Source organism: Salminus brasiliensis, chromosome 17 (assembly GCF_030463535.1).
Source record: "Salminus brasiliensis chromosome 17, fSalBra1.hap2, whole genome shotgun sequence".
NCBI classification, from domain to species: Eukaryota; Metazoa; Chordata; class Actinopteri; order Characiformes; family Bryconidae; genus Salminus; species Salminus brasiliensis.
In genome coordinates this window covers 5029129-5054413 of record NC_132894.1, presented here as the reverse complement: position 1 = coordinate 5054413, position 25285 = coordinate 5029129, and the positions used below count along the sequence as shown (strand labels likewise).

Below are 25285 nucleotides of genomic sequence, written 5' to 3'. Positions count from 1 at the left end.
GTGACTCTTACTGTGAGTGCAATGTAATCTTTTTACCCTGTTATTGCTCCTTCTTATTTCAAATCTGCTTGCTGTGCTTTTTATATGCATTAATAATTACTGCTACAAAATTCTTTTCATGTCTGAATGTTTGTTTATTATCTTTCTTTGATTCAGAGCCATGGATACGAGGGCGAACCAGATGTTTACATTTTCACAAGAAAAGCTTTTCAGCTTGTCTTCCAAAGATGGAACTGGAGGTGCTGTCACTGTCTTCACTGTTTTTAAAGAAGTTAATGATTATTTAAACAGTAGCTACAGTATGTAATTAAAGTCAGACCAACTTGACTTGAAATGATTACAGTGCGTTTTTTTGGTGCAGACCTAAGGCGTTTGGTACACTATGGGCACTCTGTTAGTTGCTATTGGTTGGAGTCAATCTACCCATACCTTGTTGATGTAAGAACTACTATGTCACGTTATGTCATGTGGGTCCTATGTTTTAGCTTTGTGAGAGCTATGTTACAGCCATGTAGACTACGATGTATTCACTAGCGCTTTGTACCTATTACGTATCATATTCGTCACTGTGATGATGGATTTGGGACAGTCTAGTTGTGTAGGGTGGATTAATCTGTGCAGGCAGGTTTTGAGCCAAGTGCAGAATATAATAAAATGGCCTTTAGAAACTTTGCCTTCAGAACGACTGCAGTCTTTCATTTTTAGAATGCACTTGAGTTTAATAGTCCCAGAACTGGATAGGCTACCTTCAGTTTATGTGGTGAACAAGCTGATGAAATTTCACTGCACTGCACTCTTGAGCAACCGCGCTCTCAGGATAGGTTCAGTAGGTTCCCCAATGTAGCCGTAGCACCCAATTTCAAATGCCTTAGGACGTCCCTCTGCTTAAAACGCTCAAACTAAGTCCTTCTAACTCACTCAATTTTTTACTTTTGTATCTCAGTTTGATAAACAATACATATTAGGTCGAGCCGCAAAAACATCATGTTCATGTGCTGCAGCTGCTTAGTCTGTAGCTCCGCCCCCTCAATCTGTTTACTGTTTATTCCCACCTGCAGGCTAGAACTGTTAGTTAGAGAGTGAGTCGCACCACTTTAGAGCTCTAAGACCATGTGCTTAAATGTGTCCAAGGATACATGGAAAGGTAAATTTACTCAGAACTGCAGTACATGTTATGTAGTGCAACTTCACAGCTCTAGAGTGGCCCAACGGTCTAACTGCTGCTCATCAAGCGTGAGGAGATCACGTTAAATAAACTCAAATCCCAGCAAGAGCTCAGCACTCCTCGGTCAAAAGCCTTCATGTGAGACTTCATGCGATTAGGGGGCGCTTTAACATGCAGATGGGAATGAACAGTAAATGAATTAAGGAGGTGGAGATTTAGACTCATTAGCTAATGTTTTTGAGGCTTAACTCAATATATATAGTTGATTAATCTGAGATGCAGAAGTAGAAAATGTGAGTTAGGAGAACTTTCGACTAAACTAAGTTGAGTTACCTCAAAAAATGTTCTGTAATCAGTTACTAGGGATGTCCCAATCAAGTTATTTTGCCCCCAAGTCCCCGATTGGAGTCTCTTAATGCTGGGAATCGGCCAAAATTTATCTGATCTTTGTGTGTGTATATAATCCAGCCCCGCGGTTTAGATCAGATGAGCTTTATTTTTAGTATCAGTTTCTATAATAAGACATTCTGGACTGATTGATTTAGTTTAGTCGAGACTTTTCTTAAAATGATTGTTTTATTGTGTTTAATATCTTAAAATCCAATCTGACTCTCCGTTTAGCTCCCAGCTCCTTCACAACACTACAGTCTAATCATGTCCTGTGTGTGTAGTGGTACACACTCTAGACAGATATCAGTAGTTGTTGGTCTACTGGTGTGAAATAACTGGTTTATAGTGGGTGAATGTGCTGTGATTTGGGTTTTGAAAGAGTGTGTGCGTGTATTAGCATTACTCTTAGCCTCCACTCGGTTCAGAATGAGTTCTTCAGTGCTGGTTTAAAAACAGAGAAAGGCAAGCGGTAGCTCCACACTGCAGCCTCGCAACTCTTTTCTTTACCTTCTGAGAACGTCTGCAGTGCTGCAGCCGGCTGGGCAGTAATGTCTGTTAATGTCCGTTAATGGACATTACTGAGGATGCTAGATGGCTCTCTGAACACTGCAGATAAACAAAGACTCAAAACCGGATTAGGATTTAAATATCCACCCAATCCTGATCCACTGGATCAGATCGAGACATCCCATCAGTCACTGAATCGTCCCATCAGTCACTGAATCGTCCCATCAGTCACTGAATCGTTTTAAGCAGAAGGCCTGGCTTAAGAAGGTTGTGTTTGTGACGTTATTGATAGTGTTTTGGACTTTCTTGACATCTCTGTGTTACATATTTGTCCTGAAGATGCTGTTGCGATTAGCAACAGAGAGAAAGCCAAGTCTACTGCATTCTCACTGAACAAGTCAAAGGCTACAAATGAAGCTTCCAAAGGTGAAAAGAAAGAAGATGCTGCACCAACATTTGGACCCAGTAAATTTATACACATTTTTGTTTTACTAAAATCTTTTGGACCTAACTTTCTCTTAATTTATTTATTATGTGTTGTATTTATCTTTCTTATTGTCTTTTTTACATTTTGCCTGGTCTCCTTGTGCATTTCTATAGAGTTCTGGTTTCCTCTGCTGGAGTCCCCTTGGAGAAGTATGATCTGGGCTCAGGAGTAAGTATCTCAGTAGCTTTGATGGAAAAGTGCACTGTACCTCCAAACCTAACCAGACACCTAATTGCCTAAAATAAAGGATATTAATTAATTATTTATTTATTTTTTCTCATTTCTTATCTCAAGTCTCATTTTCATTAAATCAGCATTGACAAACTTTTTCATGTCACGATCGACTCATAGACATAGTCTTTTTCATAACACCGACCATATATTTAGTGATGTTCTTCAGCATTCAGTCAACTTAACTCAATAGAAGACTTATGAAGTTCCATCATTCCAACTCATCCCAAAGGGCTTCATTGAAGGTCCGCCATTACAACTCAACACAAAAGAGTGGAAGGGAGGTTCATTATTTCAACTTATCCCAGAGGGGTTCAGTGGAGTTTCATTGCTCCTACTCAACCCAAGGAATTTCAGTGGAGATGTATCACTCCAACTTATCCCAAAGGAGTTTAATGAAGTTCCATCTTTCTAACTCATCCTAATAAGCCTAGTGGAGTTCCATCATTTCAACACATCCTAACTGAGTTTAGTGGAGTTCCATCATTCCAACTCATCCCAAATGCCTTCCTTGGAGGTCCACCATTCCAACTCAACACAAAAGAGTTAAAGGGAGGTTCATTACTTCAACTTATCCCAGAGGGGTTAAGTGGAGTTCCAGCTTTCCAACTCAATCCAATGGAGTTCTGTGGAGCCTCATCAATCCAACTCATCCCAAAGAAAATCAGTTGTGTTTCATCGCTTCAAAGATCTTGGGCTGCCCCAGTGTGAGGAAGGTCCACTGAACTCCTTTGGATTTGGATGTAATGAAACTCCATTAAATTCAGTTGGGTTGAGTTGAATTCTTGTCTGTTGCCATTGATTTTCTGTGGAAACGTGCACAGTTGAACCTCAAAGTGGATGTGCAGCAGATGAAAGCATTGCTTATTTAGGGGATTTGGGGATTTTTGATGTGTAAATATATGATCAGCAATAGCTGACTAATGTGAACACTGTCCCTAGAACCAGGGAGACACTGGTGGAGATGGTGAAGTCTTACAAACCAGCCAGTGAGTGTGTGCCTGAGGCCAGGGTTCTCCTGCTGGGTCCAGTTGGTGCTGGCAAGTCTAGTTTCATCAGTTCTGTGCAGTCTGTCTTTTCTGGACGAGTCCTGAACCGGGCCATGGTCGGATCATCCACTTCCACAAGCTTTACAAAAAAGGTAAGAATGGCATACAGTTATGTCACAGGCTATAAATACTGTATACTGGCATGTAACTGAAACCTGTCATACATGAATTATTAATGAATGAACCTCTGTACTGTGATTGTGTGTGTGTAAAGTTAAAAATCAGAGCAGGTTTCTTTATTTCCAACCAACCAGCTTCGATCCTTCAGCATTAGGAAGGGTCAAGATACAGCAGACGGCTCTACATCTCTGGTCCTGTGTGATGTGATGGGTATTGGAGATGGTGAGACAGCAGGACTGACCCTTCATGATGCACTCTGCATCATCCAAGGACACGTCCCAGAGGGACATCAGGTACATTTTTTGCATCTGGAGGAAAACTGAGCACATACTGAGAACATACATTATATGGACAAAAGTATTGGGACGCCTGCTCATTCATGTTTTTTTCGGGTTCTTGGGGTGTTAACCAAGAGTTTATCTACGTTTGTTAGAGTAACTGTCTCTACTGTCCAGGAAAGAAGGCTTTCCACTAGCTTTTGGAGCATTGCTGTGAGGATTTGATTGCATTCAGCAACAAGTGTGAGATTGGTGAGGTCAGGATGTTGGATGATCACCAAGTATTGGAGGAGCATACTGTCATTCCAGAGAACACAGTTCCACTGCTCCACAGCTCAATCCTGGGAGCTTAATATCCATCTAGCCCACACCTGGCATTAGGCACTGTGCCAATGGGTTTGAGTTTATCTGCTCCCAAGGGTCCTATTCTATTGGCAGTACGTCTCTTCAGGAACTACACAAGATGTAAATGCACATTTGCTCAACTGTGGCAGTAAAGGGTGCAACTTAAAGTAGTTGAATGCCTTCATTAGAAGGGGTGTCCACAAACATTTGGACATATAGTGTATTTCTTACCACTGAACCCATGTTGTTTTATTCACACCCCAAAAGTGTTTTATTGTTTCAAGTGTTTTGAATGTTTTTTTTTTACAGTTCAGCCCAGAACAACCTGTCAAATCTGAGACTCCAGGCTTTATGAAGAAGCCCACCCTCAAAGACAAGGTTCACTGTGTGGTGTTTGTGGTTGATGCCTCTAAAATTAACACCTACCCCAAGGGACTGAGCACCACCTTCCAGAAGCTACGAGAACACATCAGCAGCCTGGGTGAGATGATTTATGATTATTTTAAGAATTAGATTAAGAATGGTTTATAGAATAGTATAGTATAGAATGTGTTTTGTATAGTATAGTATAGAATTTATATAGTTATAGAATTGGTTATAGAATGGGTTTGTACAATATAGAATAGGTTTTGTATAGTATAGAAGGTGGTTTGCATAGTGTAAAAAGGGTTATACATTGAGCTTTCTGTAGTATAGAATTGGTTACAGAATGGGTTATAGGAGGGGTTTTGTATAGTATAGAATTGGTTACAGAATGGGTTATAGGAGGGGTTTTGTATAGTATAGAATTGGTTACAGAATGGGTTATAGGAGGGGTTTTGTATAGTTTAGAATTGGTTACAGAATGGGTTATAGGAGGGGTTTTGTATAGTATAGAATTGGTTACAGAATGGGTTATAGGAGGGGTTTTGTATAGTTTAGAATTGGTTACAGAATGGGTTATAGGAGGGGTTTTGTATAGTATAGAATTGGTTACAGAATGGGTTATAGGAGGGGTTTTGTATAGTATAGAATTGGTTATAGGAGGGGTTTTGTATATTATTTAATGGGTTATAGAATGGGTTATAGGAGGGGTTTTCTATGGTATAGAATGGGTTATAGAAGGGGTTTTGTATAGTATGTAATGGGTTATAGAATGGGTCTTGAATAGTATATAATGGGTTATATAATGGGTTATAAAAGAGGTTTTGTATAGTATGTAATGGGTTATAGAATGGGTTATAGGAGGGGTTTTGTATAGAATTGGTTATAAAATATGTAAATAGAATGGAGTTGTTTTCCATTTGTTTATCCTTAAACTTAGACATAGGCCTACATTTGGTTTATGTGTATATATAGTTTATGTCTTAACTATTCGAGAACATCTGTAGAATTTCCTTTTAAAACTTTAATGTCTAACTGCAGGTGTGCATCAAGTGGCTCTGTTGACTCATGTGGACGAGGTTTGCAAGCAGACCTCTCAGGACATCACAAACGTGTACCAGAGCACCACTGTCCAGCAGACGGTACGCGAACAGTTCCTCCACATTTGTATGTATTTGTAGATAACGTATAGATCATGCTCCATTTAAGGCAGGGATGGGGAACTCCAGCTGCAGAGAGCTGGATTTGTGGAAAGCTGATTCCTGATTCAACTTGTCAGGTTAGATAATTGCCCATTGAGATCAGCTGTGTTGGGCTCCAGCCCTCAGTTTCCCAACCTTAATTTAGGGCAAATGTTTGTCTGGAACTTGTCTTGCTTCTTTAGTTTCACATAGGAGCCACGAGAGTAATGTAGCTAACAAATAATGGACACTAATAGCGTAGATGGACTTTATAGATAGATGGACTACATTTATGATAAGGGGGAAATTGTGTAAATGTAATTTCCGACTGTTTTGTGCTGAACTGTTCAGATGGCAAAGGCTGGAGCGCTGCTGGGAATGGCCACATCATACATCGTACCAGTGAAAAACTACTCCTCACAGCTGGAGCTGGAAGAAAACACTGATATCTTGCTGCTCACGGCTGTTGACCACATTCTGCAGTACGTAAATATGTACTTCCAGGACACAGAAGGAAATGTTCAGACCAATCAAATCAGTTCGGCTTTGAGTGGGTTTTGAACTGTAACTATTTTTATATGAAATTCAGTCTTTTGGTCACATGGGAGTTTCATATGGGACTGTTTTAATGGCACATTTCAAATCTGACTGTTTTTGTATTTGACAGTAATTGAATAAAAGTATAAAACATTTTTTTCATATATTACTACATTTGGTTGTGAGAATAAGTTAATTAGGACTGCAATAGATGTTCATACATGCTGTTGAATGAATGAAAACGAGTGCTGCGTTGGCCGGGAATCGAACCCGGGTCAACTGCTTGGAAGGCAGCTATGCTAACCACTATACCACCAACGCTTGGGAGTCGAGGCTGTATCACCGCCTAAAGACCACGTGTGTGAGAGCATGTGTGTTACATTCCCCTTAGTTATTTTTTGCTGACATCTGCTGTACTTCATTAGCTTTTACAGGCATTAGAAGGCATTGGACTCCTAGGGAGTTCGGGTTTGCCTGGTCATTGCGTCAGATCTCCCATAATAAGTCATAATAATAATAATAATAATGATAAAAAACACGTTATAACGTTACAGTTAAAGTCTCAAATCTTATTTTTCGTTTTTATTTCACTCGATAAATGTATCCACCCGACGACAATTTGATCAACATTTAAGAAAGTGGTGAAATTCCCCCGGACATTAGCGTGTAGCAGTGATTTGGAGGTGTACGTCATAACGTGACACGCCACTTAATCAATAATCCGAATGAAATATTGAAAAGAAAAAGAAACTGAAATTGAGAATTTTGAAAGTGTAAAACGCATAACGTGGCCAGCTACCAGACTACAAAATCAGTCGCGCTGATGGCGTCACCGCCATACATTCCACTAGGCGATGCAGCACTGGATTATGGGATTTGAAGTTTATGTGGATTTTAATCGCTACAGTTACGGAGCCCCGTAAAATATTCTTCTACTATACAGTATTTGTATCTGCTTGGTGTGTTGAGTGTGACACAAGCTCTAAGCGATGTTGTAATTCGCTTAAAAAAATGATGAAATTAATGGCCAGCAGATGGCGCGAGTCTGCACTTTCCCTGGGTTCAGTGGTAATGTAGCTGAGTTGGGTTTTGTAGCGATGAATAAATGTTTGACATCTCTTTTATTCTCATTTATTCTTTGTCATTACTCATTATTTTTCTCTCTTCAGTGTTCTTGAAAGATGCAAATCTCTCTCTCTCTCTTTATATACATATATACATAAAGTTGTGCCAAATAATAACAAATACACTGCCTGATGCCTGAGACACTGTTTCACAACTATATTGAGAAGCTTTTGGTCTAAACTATATTTCATACAATATTATATTACATATGATAATTATAGAATTATATCAAATAATATAATTTCCATTCAGTGGAATTCATTGTGGTCTTAGTTAAAAATGGTTCACTGTAGAGAAACTTACTAACCTAATTTCTTTACGGTGGTGGTGACGGGAACCAGCTGTCACCATGTCTATAACATAATAGCTATGTTATTCATAGTCCAAAACCGTCTTCTGAGATTAATATGTAATATTGTCAATAGTAAAGTAGTGGCAGAACCTCACAAACACGATTTCTTTCAGAACTATTTAGCAGCACAGCATCTTTACAAAATACTTCTAGGCCATAACATTTTTAACAGCAGCTTTTCTGGGGTCAGGCAACACATTCGGAAATAGTTAATGCACTGTTATTAATGATACAGCTTTTAAAAGCCGTGCACTCTTCATTCAGACATCCTATCTCCTATCTCCTATCGCTGCAAACTGTGAGCTGCTATATCTTCTCTATAGATAAGGTAAAGGTGCACGTATTTGTCACTGTACAGTGTGGACTGTACAGCGAAATGTGTCCTCCGCATTTAACCCATCTGGTTAAACATGTGTTAGGGGCAGTGAGTACACACACACACCCAGAGCGGTGGGCAGCCAACTCCAGCGCCCAGGGAGCAGAGAGGGTAAAGGGCCTTGCTCAAGGACCCAACAGTGGCAGCTTGCCGAGTATCGCCCGGGAATCGAACCCACAACCCTGTTATCGATATCCCGGCGCTCTAACCGCCGCTGAGCCAGCACTGCCCAGATAGAGGGGAAGTGTGAACATACAGAGCGTTGTGTGGCAACATAGTCGTCATGTTTTCACAAAAGATTTCAAAGATATCCCACTATTACGCCATCATGAGGTGCAATTGCAGGCGTTTTTGGATATTAAACAAAGTAGTTATATTGTGTTGTAGTAGTAGTGGTGTCCTGACGTCTGGTTCCTATCGCCACCACTGTGAAGAGATCTGAGTTGGCACATTTCTCAAAAACTACGCATTTCACAGCAAATCCAAGGTAACTGGCTATATTTGCATTTTAAAGTCTAAATTATGCAGCAGTGTTTACATGCGGCTGAATTTCCCCTTTAAAACGTTTAGTCGAGCTGGTGAGGCTCCTGCATAAATTAGGAAGCCGAATCGTATGATGTGCTACGTCAGGACGTCCTGACGTCACCGCGCACTCGGTGTGTTTGATTTTTCCGAGTGAAGATGGCGGAGCGAGGAGTGAATGGAAGAGGCGAGGAGTGAAACTGTAGGAAATACTGTACTCAGAGTACCTCCACAGCCTTTTTCGTCTTGATGCGGTCCGGCTGAAGCCCACCGAGGCTCTGCCCGCTTGAAGAGAGGGAAATAAAAACACTAGGATGGGAATATGACACAGAGCAAGAAGAAGAAGCGGGTGAATCGCAGTCTGCTGCTCGCCAAAAAAATCATCATCAAGGACGGAGGAGCGGTGAGCACCCACGCAAACACACCCCGACAGCCTTCCTGTCCCTCCGCTCACAGTCCTGCGTGCGGTAAGGTGGCCGGGTGGGCTGTTGAGTGCCACAGCTCCAGTTTCCGCCGGCCGCCGCGAGGGCGAAGTTGTCTTCTTCTAATTGTCCGGTCCACCTTAAAAAGTGCCGTCAGTTACAGTGGGGGCGCGTGCGCGGTCTCTACTGCAAGCGCGGCGATTTAAGGTGGAACGGCAGGTTCGTCGAGCATCGCCCCCCGGCTGGCTTCCGTGATGTCAGTGCACCTATGGGTGTATCTGGAGTATCGTAAAGCACGTCTGCCAGGATGATGGCTGTGATTAGAGCTGTTTTGTGATCTGGAAGGGTTTAGGCGGTGATGAAGAGGATGAGGATGAGGATGAGGATGATGAGGATAGCTAGCTAGCTATCTAGATGACTGTAGACCGTTTGGGCCTGAACGTTATAGCGAACGAAAGCGCCCGTTTTCCTCACACATATTCACGTCGATCTGATCATGTTAGCTAGCTAGGCTGTAATTGTCCTGAATTGGCAGCGATTAGTGTCATTTTAAGACGTTTTCAAGATGTTTTCCATGTGTTTGTCTCAACCTGCTGGCTGTCAGTGGCGAGGTGCAGGCGGTAGGCGGCGCTGTTTTGCACGTTTGCGGTTTAGGGCCGTAAGCTGAAGTTTGCGTGTTTTTTTATTATTTTAAAGCCCAAAAGTTTAATATTAATTATATGTTTTAGCATAAAATCGGAATAGAGTTTTAGAAGAGTGTCTGGACGCTGTTAAAATGAACAGACACTTAAACAGAGGGTGATGGCGAGCTAGGTTTCAGCCGCAGCGACAGCTTCAGCAGTTCCGTTGAAATGAAAGTGATCGCCTCCTGATGCTGAGCTGCTTCTGAGTACAGCTAGACACGGTATTTATTATAGATTAAAAGATCGTGTATAAAAGATTTACACGATTTTAACGAAATATTAAATTTATTTCGATGGTGCTGATGTTTTAAAATTATTCATTAATTAATTTTTTTTTTCCAAAAAGGGTCACTAACAACACAAAACACATGCTGGATAAAATTAATAATTTCATTCTCTATTTTCTGTTGTTTTCCAACGATAATAATTAATAATTAATAACTAGCTGAAGTCTGTCAGCTGCTGCTCTCTCTATTGGCTAATACAGCAGGCTAAGGCTAATGCTAACGCTAGCTAGCTAACGTTTACTGCGCTTGTCTGCGAGTTCGGCAGGTGGACAAAACAGTGAAAATATCAATATTCAGCGATAAAATCTCGATATTTTATCCATGAAAAAAATGAGAACACTTGTAAAATGTCGTTAAAGACTTTTCCACACGCATTTGTGGCTCCTAAAGGCCACATCTTCCAGAAAACAGCCTCTATTGCGATCTGTCTATCTAGATAATTGCTAATCTGTCAGCTGTTTCGCCCCAAGAGTGTTTTCTAATAACTTTATTGCTCATAAAACCATGTAAACTTTTGTTACTTATAACAATTATCTTCTCTTTTTGTATGTTGTGCAGTGTTTCACAGTTATTTGTGTCTTCCTACAGCCTCAGGGATTTGGCTCCCCCACTGTTTACCATGCTGTCATAGTCATATTTCTGGAGTTCTTTGCTTGGGGCTTGTTGACCGCACCTACACTGGTGGTAAGCTGGGGTTTCTTACTTATTCTATTCATGGCTTTGTCTGCTTTGAGTACAGAATGTGTGGTTTATCGTTTTTACCTAGTTATTAACCCGTAAGTAGACTCTACACCCTCTCAGATTTAAAACCCTGACGCTGGCCTACAAAGCCAAGAACGGACCAGCCCCTCCGTATCTGATGGCAATGGTCAAAAGCCGATCCGCACCAAGAGCCCTTCGAGCTTCGAGTACGGCTCGGCTCGACCCGCCATCCCTCAAAATCCGCGGAAGACGAGCGTCCAGGCTTTTTTCTGTCCTGGCACCAAAGTGGTGGAACGAGCTCCCCCTGGGTGTCCGAACGGCCGAGTCGCTCGCTGTCTTCAAACGCAGACTGAAGACCCTCCTCTTCTGAGAGGACTTAGGCGAATAGTTCTATGGTCGCCTTATTGTATTGTGTTTAGTAATGTCTAAGCTTAGAGGTATCTTTTGAATTATTGGTCTATTCTAACTAGCTGAGGTTTTCTTGGGTAAATAGCAAAGCACTTTGTAAGTCGCTCTGGATAAATGCCGTAAATGTAAATGTAAATTCACATGCTTGCCTATGTAGTGTCTGAGCTGCGTGTGTCAGAGTTTTGAATAGGGAAGCACACAAATATTAAAATAATATACGGTCAGATGATCAGATTAGACCGAAATGCACTTATAATACTTCAGGGTGTGTCATATGTGATAATTTACAAATAAACGAATTCTATTTTCTCTGTAATGGAGGTCCCCATAGTCCCAATAAAGTCCTACAGTATATCCGCCTTTGGGACAGTCTGAAGCAAGGCCTTGTCTACTTTTCAATAACAGTCTGGAGCAAGGCCTTGTCTACTTTTCAATAACAGTCTGGAGCAAGGCCTTGTCTACTTTTCAATAACTGGGAAGACTTAATATACAAAACAGCATCAACAAACTAATGTTTGTTGATGCTGTTTTGTATATTAAGTCTTCCCAGTTATTGAAAAGTAGACAAGGCCTTGCTCCAGACTGTCCCATTCAGTGATTATACAGAGGCCAATATTTCTATCCCCCATGTTCCCTTTCAGGGAAAACCCTTCACTCAGCGCTCTTTACTTTGAACCGCTTGTTTACGTAATCCTTTGTTCTTAATTAATCAGGAACCCAAACACGGCCTGAGACGGTGGCCCACTTTTGTTGAGGAGCTGGCAGGTGTTGAGAAGCAAATTAGTCCGGTTAGTTTAGCTGCGTATAACATGGGAGTGGGGAAAAACAGAGGCCCAACAGATCTGAGAATTTTGGGGGGGGGGGGTACTGGTTGACTGGGTCAGACAGTGCTGATTTATATGACTGATATATTACTTTAACAATCAGTGGTGTTTAAAAGCTCATTGGTAAGCAGCAGAAACGTAAATAGTCATAGGTTATATAAATACGGCTTCGGGTGCAGTCATTGGGGGTCTGGAGGTTTGAAATGTGACTGACTATCGGAGTAGATCTATTACACTAGATCTATTGGGATTTAAAGGGATGGTTTCCTGGACCAGGACTAAGCCTGGTCTTGTGCTACACAGAATTCTCCATGTAAAAATCCATGTCTCAGAAACTAACCCTCAACCTATTGTCTGGATATACAATTTGTCAAGAAAGGTGCACAGGAAAGGTGAAAAGTGGGAAGACTCCAAGCATTAACTGTGTAGTAAATGAGCGACTTGATCGTCGTTGGAGTCAGTGAGCCTTTACTGCAGTGGATAAGTAGAAAATTGCCCTTGAAAAATTTTAAATTGAGTTTCTTCACTGCAGAGCATATGCCAGGATGTGGGATTGAACAATTCATTGTTTTTATATCAGAATCAATAGAAGAGATCAGTGGTAGGTGTATGCCCGGAGGTCCGCTTATGACTTTCATGGCACTTCTGTAGAAGAAAATAATTTCCTGAGTGTAAAAGATTAGATTTTCCATGTTGTGGGTGACCAGATGTCTTTGCCCATAACTCGGTTCAATTAAATTAAATTAAAAAGTGCTTATGAACAGAGCTTGATTCATTTCTACCACTCAGATGCCACTGTGCACCCAACATGAACACAGCCCTCAGTCTGGCTTCCAGCATTTAAGCTTCAGCGTTTGGCCAAAAAAAGAAAAGCGCTGAAACATAATTTATTTATCATTGTATTTAACTGTATTTATTTATAAAGAATTGAGTTGCAGTAGTGGTTAGAAACCATTGCAATTGATCGATCAATTTTCCCCAAGTCAGTTCAGCCCTCCTGGGAAACAAGAGATCAGTAGAGAAGCTTATTTGAATAAAAACTGATGTCTGTCTGCTGGCTTTGCATGTGAGCAAGACCATTCAAGCTTAGTCCAGCTAATCTAATAGAGAAAAAATGTAGACACGTAGGCTGTGTGACCACAAGCACTCGAGCCTTATCGCTAATATGACTGCAGTGGAACAAACAGTCATTGTCCAGAAAGCTTCTGTCTCTGTCAGTGCTGCTTCTTATTTGTTGTTGTTTTGGTCTCCAGGTTCTTCATGAGACGTTCCCGAAGCACACGTTTTTGATGAATGGACTCATACAGGGAGTTAAGGTACATTCAGTGATCTAATGCTTGTGTGTTTGTTTATTGTTTTGGATGCTTTAAAATTATGGTTTGGCCTGAATGTTCAGAATTGGCTAAATCTTCCTCCTTAGCCCAAGCGTAGCCAAAAAGACAAGACTGAAGCGGTGGCTGAAGTGTCCTCATTTGGTTATGCAATGGAATTAATGTAGCTAACAAGCAGTGCAAGCCTGTACTCCATCATTTAGCATGAGCTTAACTTCACTCCTAAATCAGGTTGTGTGGTTTCTGACTCTGTATGACTCCGTTATGTTTTGTAACCAATCAAGAAGACCTGGAATAAGGGGGAAGCTGTACGCTACACAGCAACAACAACAGGCAAAACATCCAGGGTTCATTGCAGTGTGGTGGTGTGTATTGTGGCTGTCATGCACATACCTTGTATCTGGCAGCTTTTAATGAGAAAGAAATAAACTTAACTTTCAACAATTTTATTCCGTCATTTTGGAGCTTTTCTATTGATCCATTCATCATAAAATTTGGATGCGATGAAAGGACCGTCTGTCAGATTCTCTCAAAAAAGCATTTTTGACCGCATCGATATGGGGATATAGGGATTAACTGTTTAACCTTTTTTGTGAAAAAATCCAAATCATCTTCGGGAAGTAACGTGTTCTTGAATGTTTCAGGGCTTGCTGTCATTTTTGAGTGCCCCCCTGATTGGTGCCCTTTCCGACGTGTGGGGCAGGAAGTCCTTTCTCCTTCTCACGGTCTTCTTCACATGTGCTCCCATCCCGTTGATGAAGATCAGCCCATGGTAAGTCCCCAGTCTTTGTCTTTAATATAATATTTTTAGTTAAGGGTGGGCAGTATGATTTTATTATTGCCATTTTAATAAATGAATACATTTTCAATGCACTTGGTGTGTGTGGTAGGTATGGTCGGTAGTATTTCTACCTCTAGGGAAGAGCCTGGACTCCTTTTTGCTGGGCCCGGAGTGGACGGCGGAATAAGGTGCAGTCACTATGATCTGAGGATCGCTGGCTCAAATCTTGGTCATGCTGCCAGCCACTGGCAGTCTCAGCCCAGAGAGCACAGTTGGTCTCACTAGTGTCGGGAGCATTGCATTCGGGTGGGGGTGGGAGTATGTATGGGTTGGGCCATCCAAATTGAAGAGAAAAGAGAAAAAATTTAATTAGAAATAAATTTGTTAAAAAAACAAAATCTATTTTTTTTAAAAGGGTGGTAGTTTTTAAAGACGGAATATCCGGTATCTGATGTCAGTCTTAAGCTTTTGCGGATGTTAAAAACAAGGCATGTGTTTTTAAACCTGTCTTTTTACCGTTTTGCTGGTGCTGCTTTTATTTTTATTTTATTATTATTTTTTTCCTAATTTCAAAGTCCTAAAAGAATCGTCCTGCTGAAATATTTTTTTTGAAAATGTCTTCAGGTGTGTATTTTGCCTTGTCTGCATTTCTGTTTACTGTTAATTTGGTCCAGATTGTTTAGTGAATGGGTGATCTGGATCCAATGTGACAGCTTTGGTGTGATCTCCTTGTACTCGACAGCAGGGGGATGTGTGGGTGGGTGTCATTTTAAATATCTCCTCTGATTTCGTTGCAGGTGGTACTTCGCGGTTATCTCTGTGTCAGGCGTGTTTGCCGTGACCTTCTCTGTAGTCTTTGCATATGTGGCGGACATCACACAGGAGCATGAGCGCAGCATGGCGTATGGGCTGGTGCGTGACGTCATTGTACACGTCTTTGTTATTGTACATGGAATTGTAAATCCCCTTCAGGCAGTATTTCTAATGTTCTCAGTAGCTCATATCTTTACTGCATTTCCATCTGAGGTCTTCTTTTTCTGTTCTGATCTCTCTGTAGGTGTCAGCCACCTTTGCTGCGAGCTTGGTCACCAGCCCGGCTATCGGAGCCTACTTGAGTCGAGCGTATGGGGACAGCCTGGTGGTGGTGTTGGCCTCCGCCATCTCAATGCTGGATATCTGCTTCATCCTACTGGCTGTGCCCGAATCTCTCCCGGAGAAAATGCGGCCGGCCTCCTGGGGAGCCCCCATCTCTTGGGAGCAGGCGGACCCTTTTGCTGTAAGTATTTCTCAACCATCTGTTTATTAAAATTAATTAAAATGTTAAAATTAAAATGTTATGCTGTTTAGTCCATAATGTTCCTTTACACTGCCATTATTTCAACAACTAGAACACAGCCTACGCTGCTGCATCTCATAATATATGTGACTGGACTTTGTGCTTCTATAATCGATGAATTAATCGATTGTGCCTCCTGCTCAAAATAGTTTGTTAGTTGTGGGGTTTTTTGGGTAGTTTTTTATTATTTTTTTTTTTTAAGATTGACCATATTTGTAAACTACTGACATATATAATGTCTCACTGTAGTTGTAACTCGACTTGATGTCAACTAATGATGTCTATAATCAGTTCATTGCTTGTCTGTTATCCGATTAATCGACTAATCTAACCGCTATTCCTTGTGCTCTAGAGAGTTTCTCAACATTGCATTATATTTAAACAACTTGGATATACCGCAGTTACACTATATGGCTCACGATAGTTGGAACTGGTCTTAGGACTTCAACTAATGCCAGTAATCAGTTAATTACTTGTCTGTTACCAGATTAATTGACTAATCAAACTGCTTACCCTTGTGCTTCACAGAGTTTCTTTACAATGGTGTTAATTGTATGTCCCTGAAACAAAATCTACAGTAGGACCCACAATTAACACTGCAAGTATTAATTGTTTACTAAGAATGTATTGATTGTCAATCGATTAATCAACTAATTGAACCAGTTTACCTTCTAAATTTCTTCTTCCTTTGCTCGTTATAGTAGCATATCTTTTTTTTCATTTTTTCCCCCAAATAAATGATTTCATTGATTATCAACTTTGTCAACTAATCATTACCACTGTAAATTAGTCTTTGGGTCATTTAGACAGCATTGGAAGTGTAAATGGTTTATATTTAAATGTTAAATTGCTCTGAATTGCCTGATTGGAAAGATGGATTCATCATGTTTGCTGGGTTAGGAGCAGCATTGTTGGCTGTACAAAGAGAGCTTAGTACAGAATGCAGTGTGAATAAGGACTGATGCAACGCTCTGCTCACACCCCCTCTGATTTCCCTTAGGGAAGCAGTATAGCACCTGCTTCTGTGCGGACACTGAAAACGTTGTGGGACGCTCTTTAAGTGGTTCCTTCATTATTGTGTAGTTCAGAGCTGTTGTCTCTCACGTTGCATTTCCTCTTTTCCCCTCATATTTCCGTATTTTGCAGAGGCCTCTTATTCTCATGAGAGGAGGCCTTTCTTTTACGGGTTGGTTCTGCCCAGTGTGAATTTGTCTGATACTGGCACAGAAGTAATGAACTTGTTAGTGACCCTTCCGCTCACTGGTTCCACGTGTACACTGCTTACAGTTTCTGCCAGCAATTAGTGATTTGCTTTCACTGGGCTGTACTGTGTTGTCAGCAGTGTGAGGAAGCGGGGGTGGGAGGAGGACAAAAGTATTGGGACACCTGTTCATTCATTGTTTCTTCTGAAATCAAGGGCATTAGGAGTTGATCCTGCTTTTGTTGGAGTAACTGTCTCTGCTGTCCAGGGAAGAAGGCTTTTTGCTAGATTGGAGGTGCATTGCTGTGAGGGTTTGATTGCATTCAGCGACAAGAGCGTTAGTGAGGTCAGGATGTTGGATGGTCACCACCCCTCCTCATCCCCAGCTCATCCCAAAAGTTTTGGATGGCACGCCAACCATCACTCCAGAGAACACACAGTTCAACTGCTCCACAGCTCAATGCTGGGGCGCTGTATACCCCTCTAGCTTATGCCTGGCATAAGCCACTCTATTGTTATTTAAAGAGTTATGATTGCATAGGGTCACAATTTCAGTCCTTTTTTGGGTTTTATGCTTTAATGTCGAGTAACTAGAATTATATTCTACACAGTTATTCTACTAAAAACCCAGCATTCGTCGTGCCTCCCTCTACCAAAATAAACTCCCTAGCTTTTCTTCTTCAGACCAGTTTGAGTGTGTTTCAGTCAATAAGTGCCCATTAGGTGTTGAGTTGATGTCCACAGCTGTGCTGCATTTTATGCCATTCATGAACTGCTGTGTACTTTCTGTGAATCACGGTGGTGACCCTGGTTTTATAGGTTTTGTACTGTGTTGAAGTTGCAGAGTTTGTAGGTACTGAATTATTAATCTCGTCTTTTCTTTGTTTTCGTTTGTTTCCCTCTGTTTTCTGCAGTCTCTGAGGAAAGTGGGCCAGGACTCCACAGTGCTGCTCATCTGCATTACAGTGTTCCTCTCTTATCTCCCTGAGGCTGGACAGTACTCCAGCTTCTTCCTGTACCTGCGACAGGTCCGTGCAGAGAACACCTCAGACCACAGCTGCATATATGGTTAATAATGAATGCTAGCAGGAACCGGTTAAGATCATTTCTGTTATTTAATCTCTTAAACGTCTTTGTTCCAGATCTGCGTTAATCACGTCTATAACAGTTTCCATTGTTTTTAATGTAATGACAGGGTAGTAATACTGATGATGATGATGATGATGATGATGATAAAAGGAGCATTATTAGGTGCAGCATTAGCACTTCTAATGTCTTGTGATTAAGACTTTGTCCTTTTAGCACTATATTTGGACCCTGCCTGGAATGAACATTTGTGATGAGGAAATGATCTAATAATCGATTCTCTTTTGCAGATAATGTTATTTTCACCTGAAAGTGTTGCTGCTTTCATAGCTGTACTAGGATTGCTTTCAATTGTTGCACAGGTTGGTAATTTGCCTCTCCATGTTCCATTTATTTAGGATTATTTGCAAGTCATCTATTTATTTAATTTTTTTTGTTCTCCCCCTCAGACTGTAGTGTTAAGTTTACTAATGCGTTCCATCGGGAACAAGAACACAATCTTGCTGGGGCTGGGGTTCCAGATTCTGCAGCTGGCCTGGTACGGGTTCGGATCAGAGCCATGGTGAGTCTTTAGGTCCCATTTATCTCCTGGGGAGCAGTAGATCCTGATGGACTCATTTATACAGTGGGAGGAATTTAGTCAATAAAAAAGAAAATGCTCCTGAGTGGGCGTCTTAACCCCTGGTGACGTCTCAGCCATTCTTGGCTGGGAGTCCCTGAGAGCATAAGTGATGTCCAAGTGTGTTCAGGGGTGCAGTGCTTTTGTGTTGGTGGCGGTTTGGCTTTGGCGTTTTTTTATTTTATTTTATTTTTTTTATTATTATTATTCATCGATTATTTGCTTTGAAAAAACACCCCATTCAACGTCAGACTGCATTGTACTGCTTTACTCTAGGGTAATCTGAAGATGGCAAGGAGGTGTTCGTGCTATTCCCATTTTTTGCTTCTCTCTCTCCCCGCAGGATGATGTGGGCAGCTGGTGCTGTCGCTGCGATGTCCAGCATCACCTTCCCTGCTGTCAGTGCTCTAGTGTCCCGCACAGCTGACCCAGACCAGCAAGGTTTGTTACTGTTTATCACCCCAAAGGCTACAGGATGCTGTACAGTGGACTGTTTTTCACCTCAGCTCCACTCTTAGTCGCGCTGTATTTTAACTATAAACAGGAATTGTTTTCAAAGAGCGTCCAGCTTGTGTAGGTGTTCCTTTGAAAACGTCTGTTGCTATAGTTTGTTGTGAGGACACAGGAACGATTTTTCTTCTGATAACTCTTCAGTGAAGGTCATATTTTTGTAGGTAGAACAGTCGAACAGTGCACCACCACTACTAGCAGTCCTTTCTAAAACAGGGGTAGTTAATTCTGGTCCTGGAGTACCGAATGTCTGAACAGTTTTCTGCTTTTCCTGCTCAACACACTTGATTCAACTCCCCTGTTAATTGCTGGGTGTTGTAAACCTGCTGGAGCAGGAAAATTATTTCCAGACTCCGTTTCCCAACCCTGCTGTCAATGTTTTCTTGGTCTTCCAGACCTTAACGTGACCTTTTCTCAACCTTGGTCATTTCTAAGGGGAAGAGGGAAAAGGCTGCCTGGAAATGCCTTGCAATCTTTTTATTGTCTTCTCCTGCTTCGCTGACATTGCGTATTTAAGTGTTAGGCAGCTGCTTGGAGGAGCCCATGGCTGCTGATTGTTGGAACAAGGTTTGAGGAGTTGGTTTATTCCTAACGCATTAAAATCTGCATCACCTGTTCTTTTCTAGTGATTATTATATTGTCCTGACAAGCTAAATAAGGTCTGAGATGTTGGTAAATGTTATCTGAGTTAGGTGTTAGGTGCTCTTTATGCATTGTGCACATTTACTTTTTCGCTGTAATGGGTGTGTATATAAAAATTAAATCTTACTATCATTCAAATTTTAACTGTGTATAACAAGCACTGAAATGCTTTTACATTAATTACTTTATATATATATATATATATATATATATATATAATTTCTTTTATTTTATTTATTTATTTATTTATTTTTTTAGATTAGTTCTTCTACCCACCCACATTTACTGTCTGAGAACTCTTCTGTTGCTTCTCTTATGTTTAATCATAGGTTTATTTATCTGTATTATTGACACTTTACTCTACATCCTTACTTTACTTCAATACCAATATATGCACCTGTTAATTCAGTATTGTCATTTACCTGTGGATACCCTGCTCCTCTTGCACATTATTCATTTTTTATTGCTGCACTGCCATAATCTTATCTCCGGTTAGGTTTCAAATGCATGTTTTTTTTAAATATTTTTTTTTTCATGCGTTGTATTACAATGACATATTGTTTAACTGCTACTGGCTGCAAAATTTTCTTCGGAATCAATAAAGTATCCATCTATCTTCTGTACAACAGTAAAGAGGAATCAAGCAAAGCCGCTCTGAACATCTTATCAGATGTGTTTATATTAGCAATTCCTTCTGCCAAACAAAGTAGTTACACAAGTGCTATTTTATGATACTGTTGCTTAGCACCCGGTGGTTAGTGGAATGAGTATGTTGGAGAGAAAAAAAGTCACTTTTTAATCAATCAGATCGTGTGGGCGGACACAATCACAAAAATGCTACAAAAAAAGTAAACAAAGCAAAACTGTCTCCTTAAGACACTTGAGGAAGTGTGGCATGAGCTGAGTGCAGAATTGTCTCTCTTGTCCGTGCATGCAGGTGTCGGACAGGGAATGATCACCGGTATCCGCGGGCTCTGCAACGGCCTCGGACCGGCTCTCTACGGCTTCATCTTCTACATATTTCACGTGGAGCTGGATGAAGTTCCTGAAACTGATGCAGATGTACACCCTCAGCTTCACCAGCAGGTGAGCCTTCATTCACTCTTTCGTTAACTGCTCTTTTCATTAACTGCTGCCTGGGCATGTCTCTGATCGAGACTGGGGCTGATGGTGATGCCCCTAGCACTGCTGCAGCCGTTTAGCTGGTGTGCTGAGTTTCATCTATTAACTGGGCCATGTTGGTGGGTTGGGGAACAGCATGGTAGCTGGTCTTTATTGCATGATATGAAGCTAGTCAGGAAACTTAATTGTGCACCCTGAGTTAATTTGGTGGCAAGTTAAGTCACTGGGTGGTTAAATGGGATCGATTAGGCTTTGTAGAACAAACTACAATATATATAGGTACTGTATATATAATTTGCCAAATTCAGAATCAGTCATGTGTGAAAATAAATAAATAAATAAATAAATAAATAAATATAAATGCATATACAAATAAAAATATATATGTCTGACACAAGCACAAGTGACACAAGTTCCAGGAGGCAGTGGTGGCTCAATGATTGGAGCTCGGAGCTGTTGCTCACAAGGTTATTAGTTCAATACCCAGGTTGGCTAAGATGCAACAGTTGCCCTCTCTGCTCCAGTGGAAGTGGTGGATCAGTGGTTGGAGCACTGACTTATTGGTCACAGGGTTATGGGTTATGTAAGCTGACAGTATTGGGCCGTGAGCAAGGGCCGTGAGCAAGGCCCGTAACCCTCTTTGCCCTCTAGGGTAGGGGTGGGCGAGATAGGATGAGTATTATGTTGTGATATTTAAAGGCTTAATATTCACCACTTATTCAAACTGTTCTGCACTTCAAACAGTTAAATCAGACTTATTACACTGTCAGTGTCCGTGCAATCATAAGTGAATGGACCAATATTGGTCTGAATTTACTTGGAGTAGCATCTTCTAGGAGATTTTATTAGAACAGTGGGAAAACTGCTGCTTTTTGTCTCCTCCCCTCCTCCTCCTCCTCCTCCTCCTCCTCCTCTCAGAGTGCAATAATCCCTGGACCTCCGTTCCTGTTCGGCGCTTGCTCTGTGCTGCTGGCCCTCTTGGTGGCACTCTTCATCCCAGAGCACACACACATGGGCCCCCGCACAGGCAGCTGGAAGAAGCACACGTCGCCCCACGGGCACCCCCACAGCCCCCAGCCGCCAGGGGAGGCCAAGGAGCCCCTCCTGCAGGACACTAACGTCTGATGGACTTCTGTCTGGGTGGCCAGGACAGGGCGCCCCTCTCCAAAACCGTAAACGAGAAGCAGCAGGTATCGGGGAGAATGTAAACTTGTATCAAAACATAGAGCCGACAAATTTTTAACGAAAGCAAAATGTGTAAATAGAGGAACATATATTTAATGATGGTTCTGTCCAAAGGCACTGTTGCAATGGCTTGTATTTATTCTTACGTTTTTCTTTTTCTTTGCCTTTTTCTTTCTGTTTCTGCTCTGTTTCTTTTTTCATTTTTACGTATCTTACCATCTGGTGTATTTTTGTGAGGAGGATGGGAATTCTACACGGAAATGGCTCACTCAGGGACATGAACCTTGGTCAGGAATGTTTCTGGACACAGCAATTTTTCCCCCCAAATTGGAAAGACCTGGCATCGAACACAATTTGTCTTTAATCTTAAACAACAAACGGTCAGCTGTCCAGATTGGAAGCCAGTGAAAAGCTTTTTTTTGTATGTTTGAGGTCAGGGTCAGGACCAGGACCGGGACCGGGACCGGGATCGGGGTGGGGATGCGGGCCGAGGTAGGGGGGCGGTGGGGATTGTCTATATTGAACCGTATGTGATTTTAGAGGACAGGGTGCATGGGGTCATCAGGTGTACAGTTTTAAAACATAACCCTGTTAGCAACAGCCTTAATCAACAGCTCAGCTTCAGACTGAAAGAGAAGCTTCATTTTACAGTACCTTTACTGTCATGCTTATATATCGAGATTGTTGCCTATGTATCGTTGCTGTTCTTATTTGTACCACTTCAGAATTATCGGTGCCTTTCCCCAACATCTGGTTTTGGTTTTCAGCACCGTGGTTTATAATCCCCCCAAAATAACGATGCTTCAAAGGGTTCCTTTTTTAGAGTGATGTCAAAGGAGAACCACATTAGAGGTTCTTCACACATGCGTCTCCTCTTTTTTTAAATTTTCTGGAACCAAAACCCTTTGAGGCAGCTTTATGTTGAAGAGTGTAGTGCTGGGAAAGCCATGCATTATACATGTTTGTGTTGCTGCCAGACACAATCTGCTCAGACTCCGCCCACAATTGTATTTATTTTTGATTATTTTTCGTTTTCTTTTCTTCTAATAACTGTTGCTAGGTTGGACAAACTTTACAGAACTTTGTTAAAATTCGTATTCAACCTACTCCTTGTTTAGATTTGTCCACTTTAAAGTTTGACCCCTGCTGGACTGTGGTGTGGCTAATCGGGGGTGAAAAAAAGGCCAGTTAAAAATGACCTTGATGATTTTGCCACCATGCAACGCTTTGGCTCAGATATGTGGAAGAACACCCAAACTATTCTCAAAATGTGGCCTTTCATGTGGATGGATGGTTAGTCATGGATTGATTATCCATAGTTTGATTATCTACACACATTAAAAAATATTTATTAGATTTATTTTATTAAACAAATCCCTTAAATAATTTATTACAAAAACGCCCATAATAGGCCAATGGGCACTCCATAATCTGCCCATTGATTCTTATGTAGATAGATAATCTAAATATATATGTGGATGATCCTAATATATACAAACAATTTTATGCATGTACATACAGTACATAAACTGATCTAGAGCTGCTATTTTTTTCAATAGAGTGCATTTGTGGGCAGAGCATGGACAGGTCAGTATCGAGCTGGTTTTGGATGCAGTTAAGCAAACGTGGAAGGCATGGAATCCAGAAGACTGGGATTGTAAACCACAAGCTGAGTGGATGAGTGCTGCTGATGGGACCAGACTAGAGGATCTTAAAGGGATACTCCACTGAGTGTATAGTCCTTTTTCTATAGACCGTTTTAATCTGTTGACCAGAGCCCAGGAAGAACAGTATAGGAAGAGCAGAGGCCGGTTCATCGTCAGCCCATTGACTTCTATTAAGTCTGTTAAGTGAGTCAGTGCTTCTCCAGCTCTTTTCTGAACTACGGTAATAAGGTAATGTGTAAAACGTGTGTGTGAGGAACACCCGAACGCTACAGGTGCTGCACACGGACGATAAGTTTAAACCCACTGGAGTATTCCTTTAACCCTCCCTTTGCAAGTTTACACAGGGCCTTGTGCAGAAACCTTCAGACCACATTACATTGCCGTGCAGAACCTTTTCAGTTGTCAGTCAGCAGGAGTTCATTGAACAGGGTGGAAAAGAGGAGTTTGTTAGTGGCCTTCTACACCTTTTTTTGTTTTGTTTTTTTGGGAGAAATAAAAGGTTTTGTGTGTTTTAACAAGACATTTTGACCAAATATGTAGATTTTATTGAATTATGACCGGCGTGAATTGATCTGAAGTAGCTTTTGTTTTCGGATTTATTTATAATTTGAGTTCTTTATTATTTCTTGAATCTAGTCTTGATACTGTATGCTGTTTTTCATGTTCTGTGGTCATGTTTCGCTGCCTTTTATTCATTTTAACATACAGTAATATTGTCATCGACTGAACATGTAAATATGACATTAAGTATCCGAACACATTTCAATAAAAGTATTTTTGACTTACTCGCCTGCTGCAGTGCTTCTTACCTCAGTGGTTAACCCTTTTAAAAGCCAAGTGTAACAGGACTTTTTAACTGTTTTTCCCCAGAGAGAGAGAATAAAATTCCCTCTCATTCTGGCATTTAGCAAATCGAAATAATGTTGGTAATCCTAACTGACCTAAAACAGGAAAAGTTTATTCTGATTTCATGTCAGACAGTGAAGAAAAAAAGAGCACGTCTTTTTATATAGTGTATGTAGACTTCTGGTTTCAACTGTAATGTTATGAGATTATATATTTATAAATTATATACATATATATGATGTATTAATTATATAATTTAATAATGTGTATGTATGTATATTTAAGTGTGACCCTGGAATTCTCAAGACAGTGTCCTCGTCTTAGCCTGCTTAGCCAATCACAGTCCAACATGAGTTTTTGAGACCTCCGCATATCAGAATTAACTGTAATTGCTAGATAACGAACAATAAATTATATTAAATGGTTATTTCCACCCTTGAGAGGGACTGAATCCCTGTTCAGGGGCATATTCCTGCCTTGTGAACAATTATTCCGGTTTGGCAGAAATGAGAAAATGACTTGGAAGTTAATTGAAAGGCAACTCAAGGGTATAAGAGGTTAAACAATTTTGTGTTGGTTTTTAAATGGCTTAAAACCGCTGTGAG

General features: G+C 41.0%; 2 protein-coding genes and 1 non-coding gene across 7 annotated transcripts in view; 2 read left to right on the top strand and 1 right to left on the bottom strand.

Moving 5' to 3' along the window:
• The window catches only part of ifi44g (interferon induced protein 44g), a 7818-nt gene extending 31 nt beyond the window's left edge, over window positions 1–7787 (top strand). Inside the window, exons 1-9 of one of the 4 annotated variants that reach the window (XM_072660778.1) lie at window positions 1–12; window positions 157–239; window positions 2402–2488; window positions 2663–2717; window positions 3723–3921; window positions 4060–4242; window positions 4882–5053; window positions 5977–6077; window positions 6468–7787. The exon at window positions 1–12 is cut by the window's left edge and continues 29 nt beyond it. In XM_072660778.1, the coding sequence (XP_072516879.1) occupies window positions 161–239; window positions 2402–2488; window positions 2663–2717; window positions 3723–3921; window positions 4060–4242; window positions 4882–5053; window positions 5977–6077; window positions 6468–6677 (1086 nt within the window). In that variant the 5' untranslated portion in view covers window positions 1–12; window positions 157–160 and the 3' untranslated portion in view covers window positions 6678–7787. Of the gene's footprint in view, window positions 13–156; window positions 240–2401; window positions 2528–2662; window positions 2718–3722; window positions 3922–4059; window positions 4243–4881; window positions 5054–5976; window positions 6078–6467 lie in introns of all 4 variants that reach the window. The other 3 variants (XM_072660777.1, XM_072660775.1, XM_072660776.1) reach the window with 3 other exon arrangements.
• Window positions 6903–6974, bottom strand: trnag-ucc (transfer RNA glycine (anticodon UCC)). Its single transcript has one exon. It is a non-coding gene; the product is annotated as a tRNA-Gly (tRNA).
• Window positions 7788–9141: 1354 nt separating the features above from the next.
• mfsd14a1 (major facilitator superfamily domain containing 14A 1) lies at window positions 9142–24619 on the top strand. Of its 2 annotated transcripts, none has more exons than XM_072660423.1 (12): window positions 9142–9431; window positions 11009–11104; window positions 13608–13670; window positions 14330–14457; window positions 15264–15378; window positions 15524–15742; window positions 17918–18031; window positions 18380–18451; window positions 18539–18651; window positions 19052–19149; window positions 20798–20946; window positions 21901–24619. In XM_072660423.1, the coding sequence occupies exons 1-12, from the start codon at window positions 9351–9353 to the stop codon at window positions 22105–22107; spliced, it is 1455 nt and encodes a 484-aa protein (XP_072516524.1). In that variant the 5' UTR covers window positions 9142–9350; the 3' UTR covers window positions 22108–24619. The 2 variants fall into 2 exon arrangements, with proteins under 2 accessions (XP_072516524.1, XP_072516525.1); XM_072660424.1 differs by lacking the exon at window positions 9142–9431 and adding an exon at window positions 10046–10354.
• Window positions 24620–25285: the final 666 nt, after the last annotated feature.

Excerpts from the sequence above, each read along its gene's own strand:
- mfsd14a1 (XM_072660423.1), top strand. The coding sequence starts at position 9,351 with ATGACACAGAGCAAGAAGAAGAAGCGGGTGAATCGCAGTCTGCTGCTC. Across the intron at positions 14,458-15,263 it reads TTGATGAAGATCAGCCCATG|GTGGTACTTCGCGGTTATCT; the intron begins GTAAGTCCCCAG and ends ATTTCGTTGCAG. Across the intron at positions 18,032-18,379 it reads TCTTCCTGTACCTGCGACAG|ATAATGTTATTTTCACCTGA; the intron begins GTCCGTGCAGAG and ends TCTCTTTTGCAG.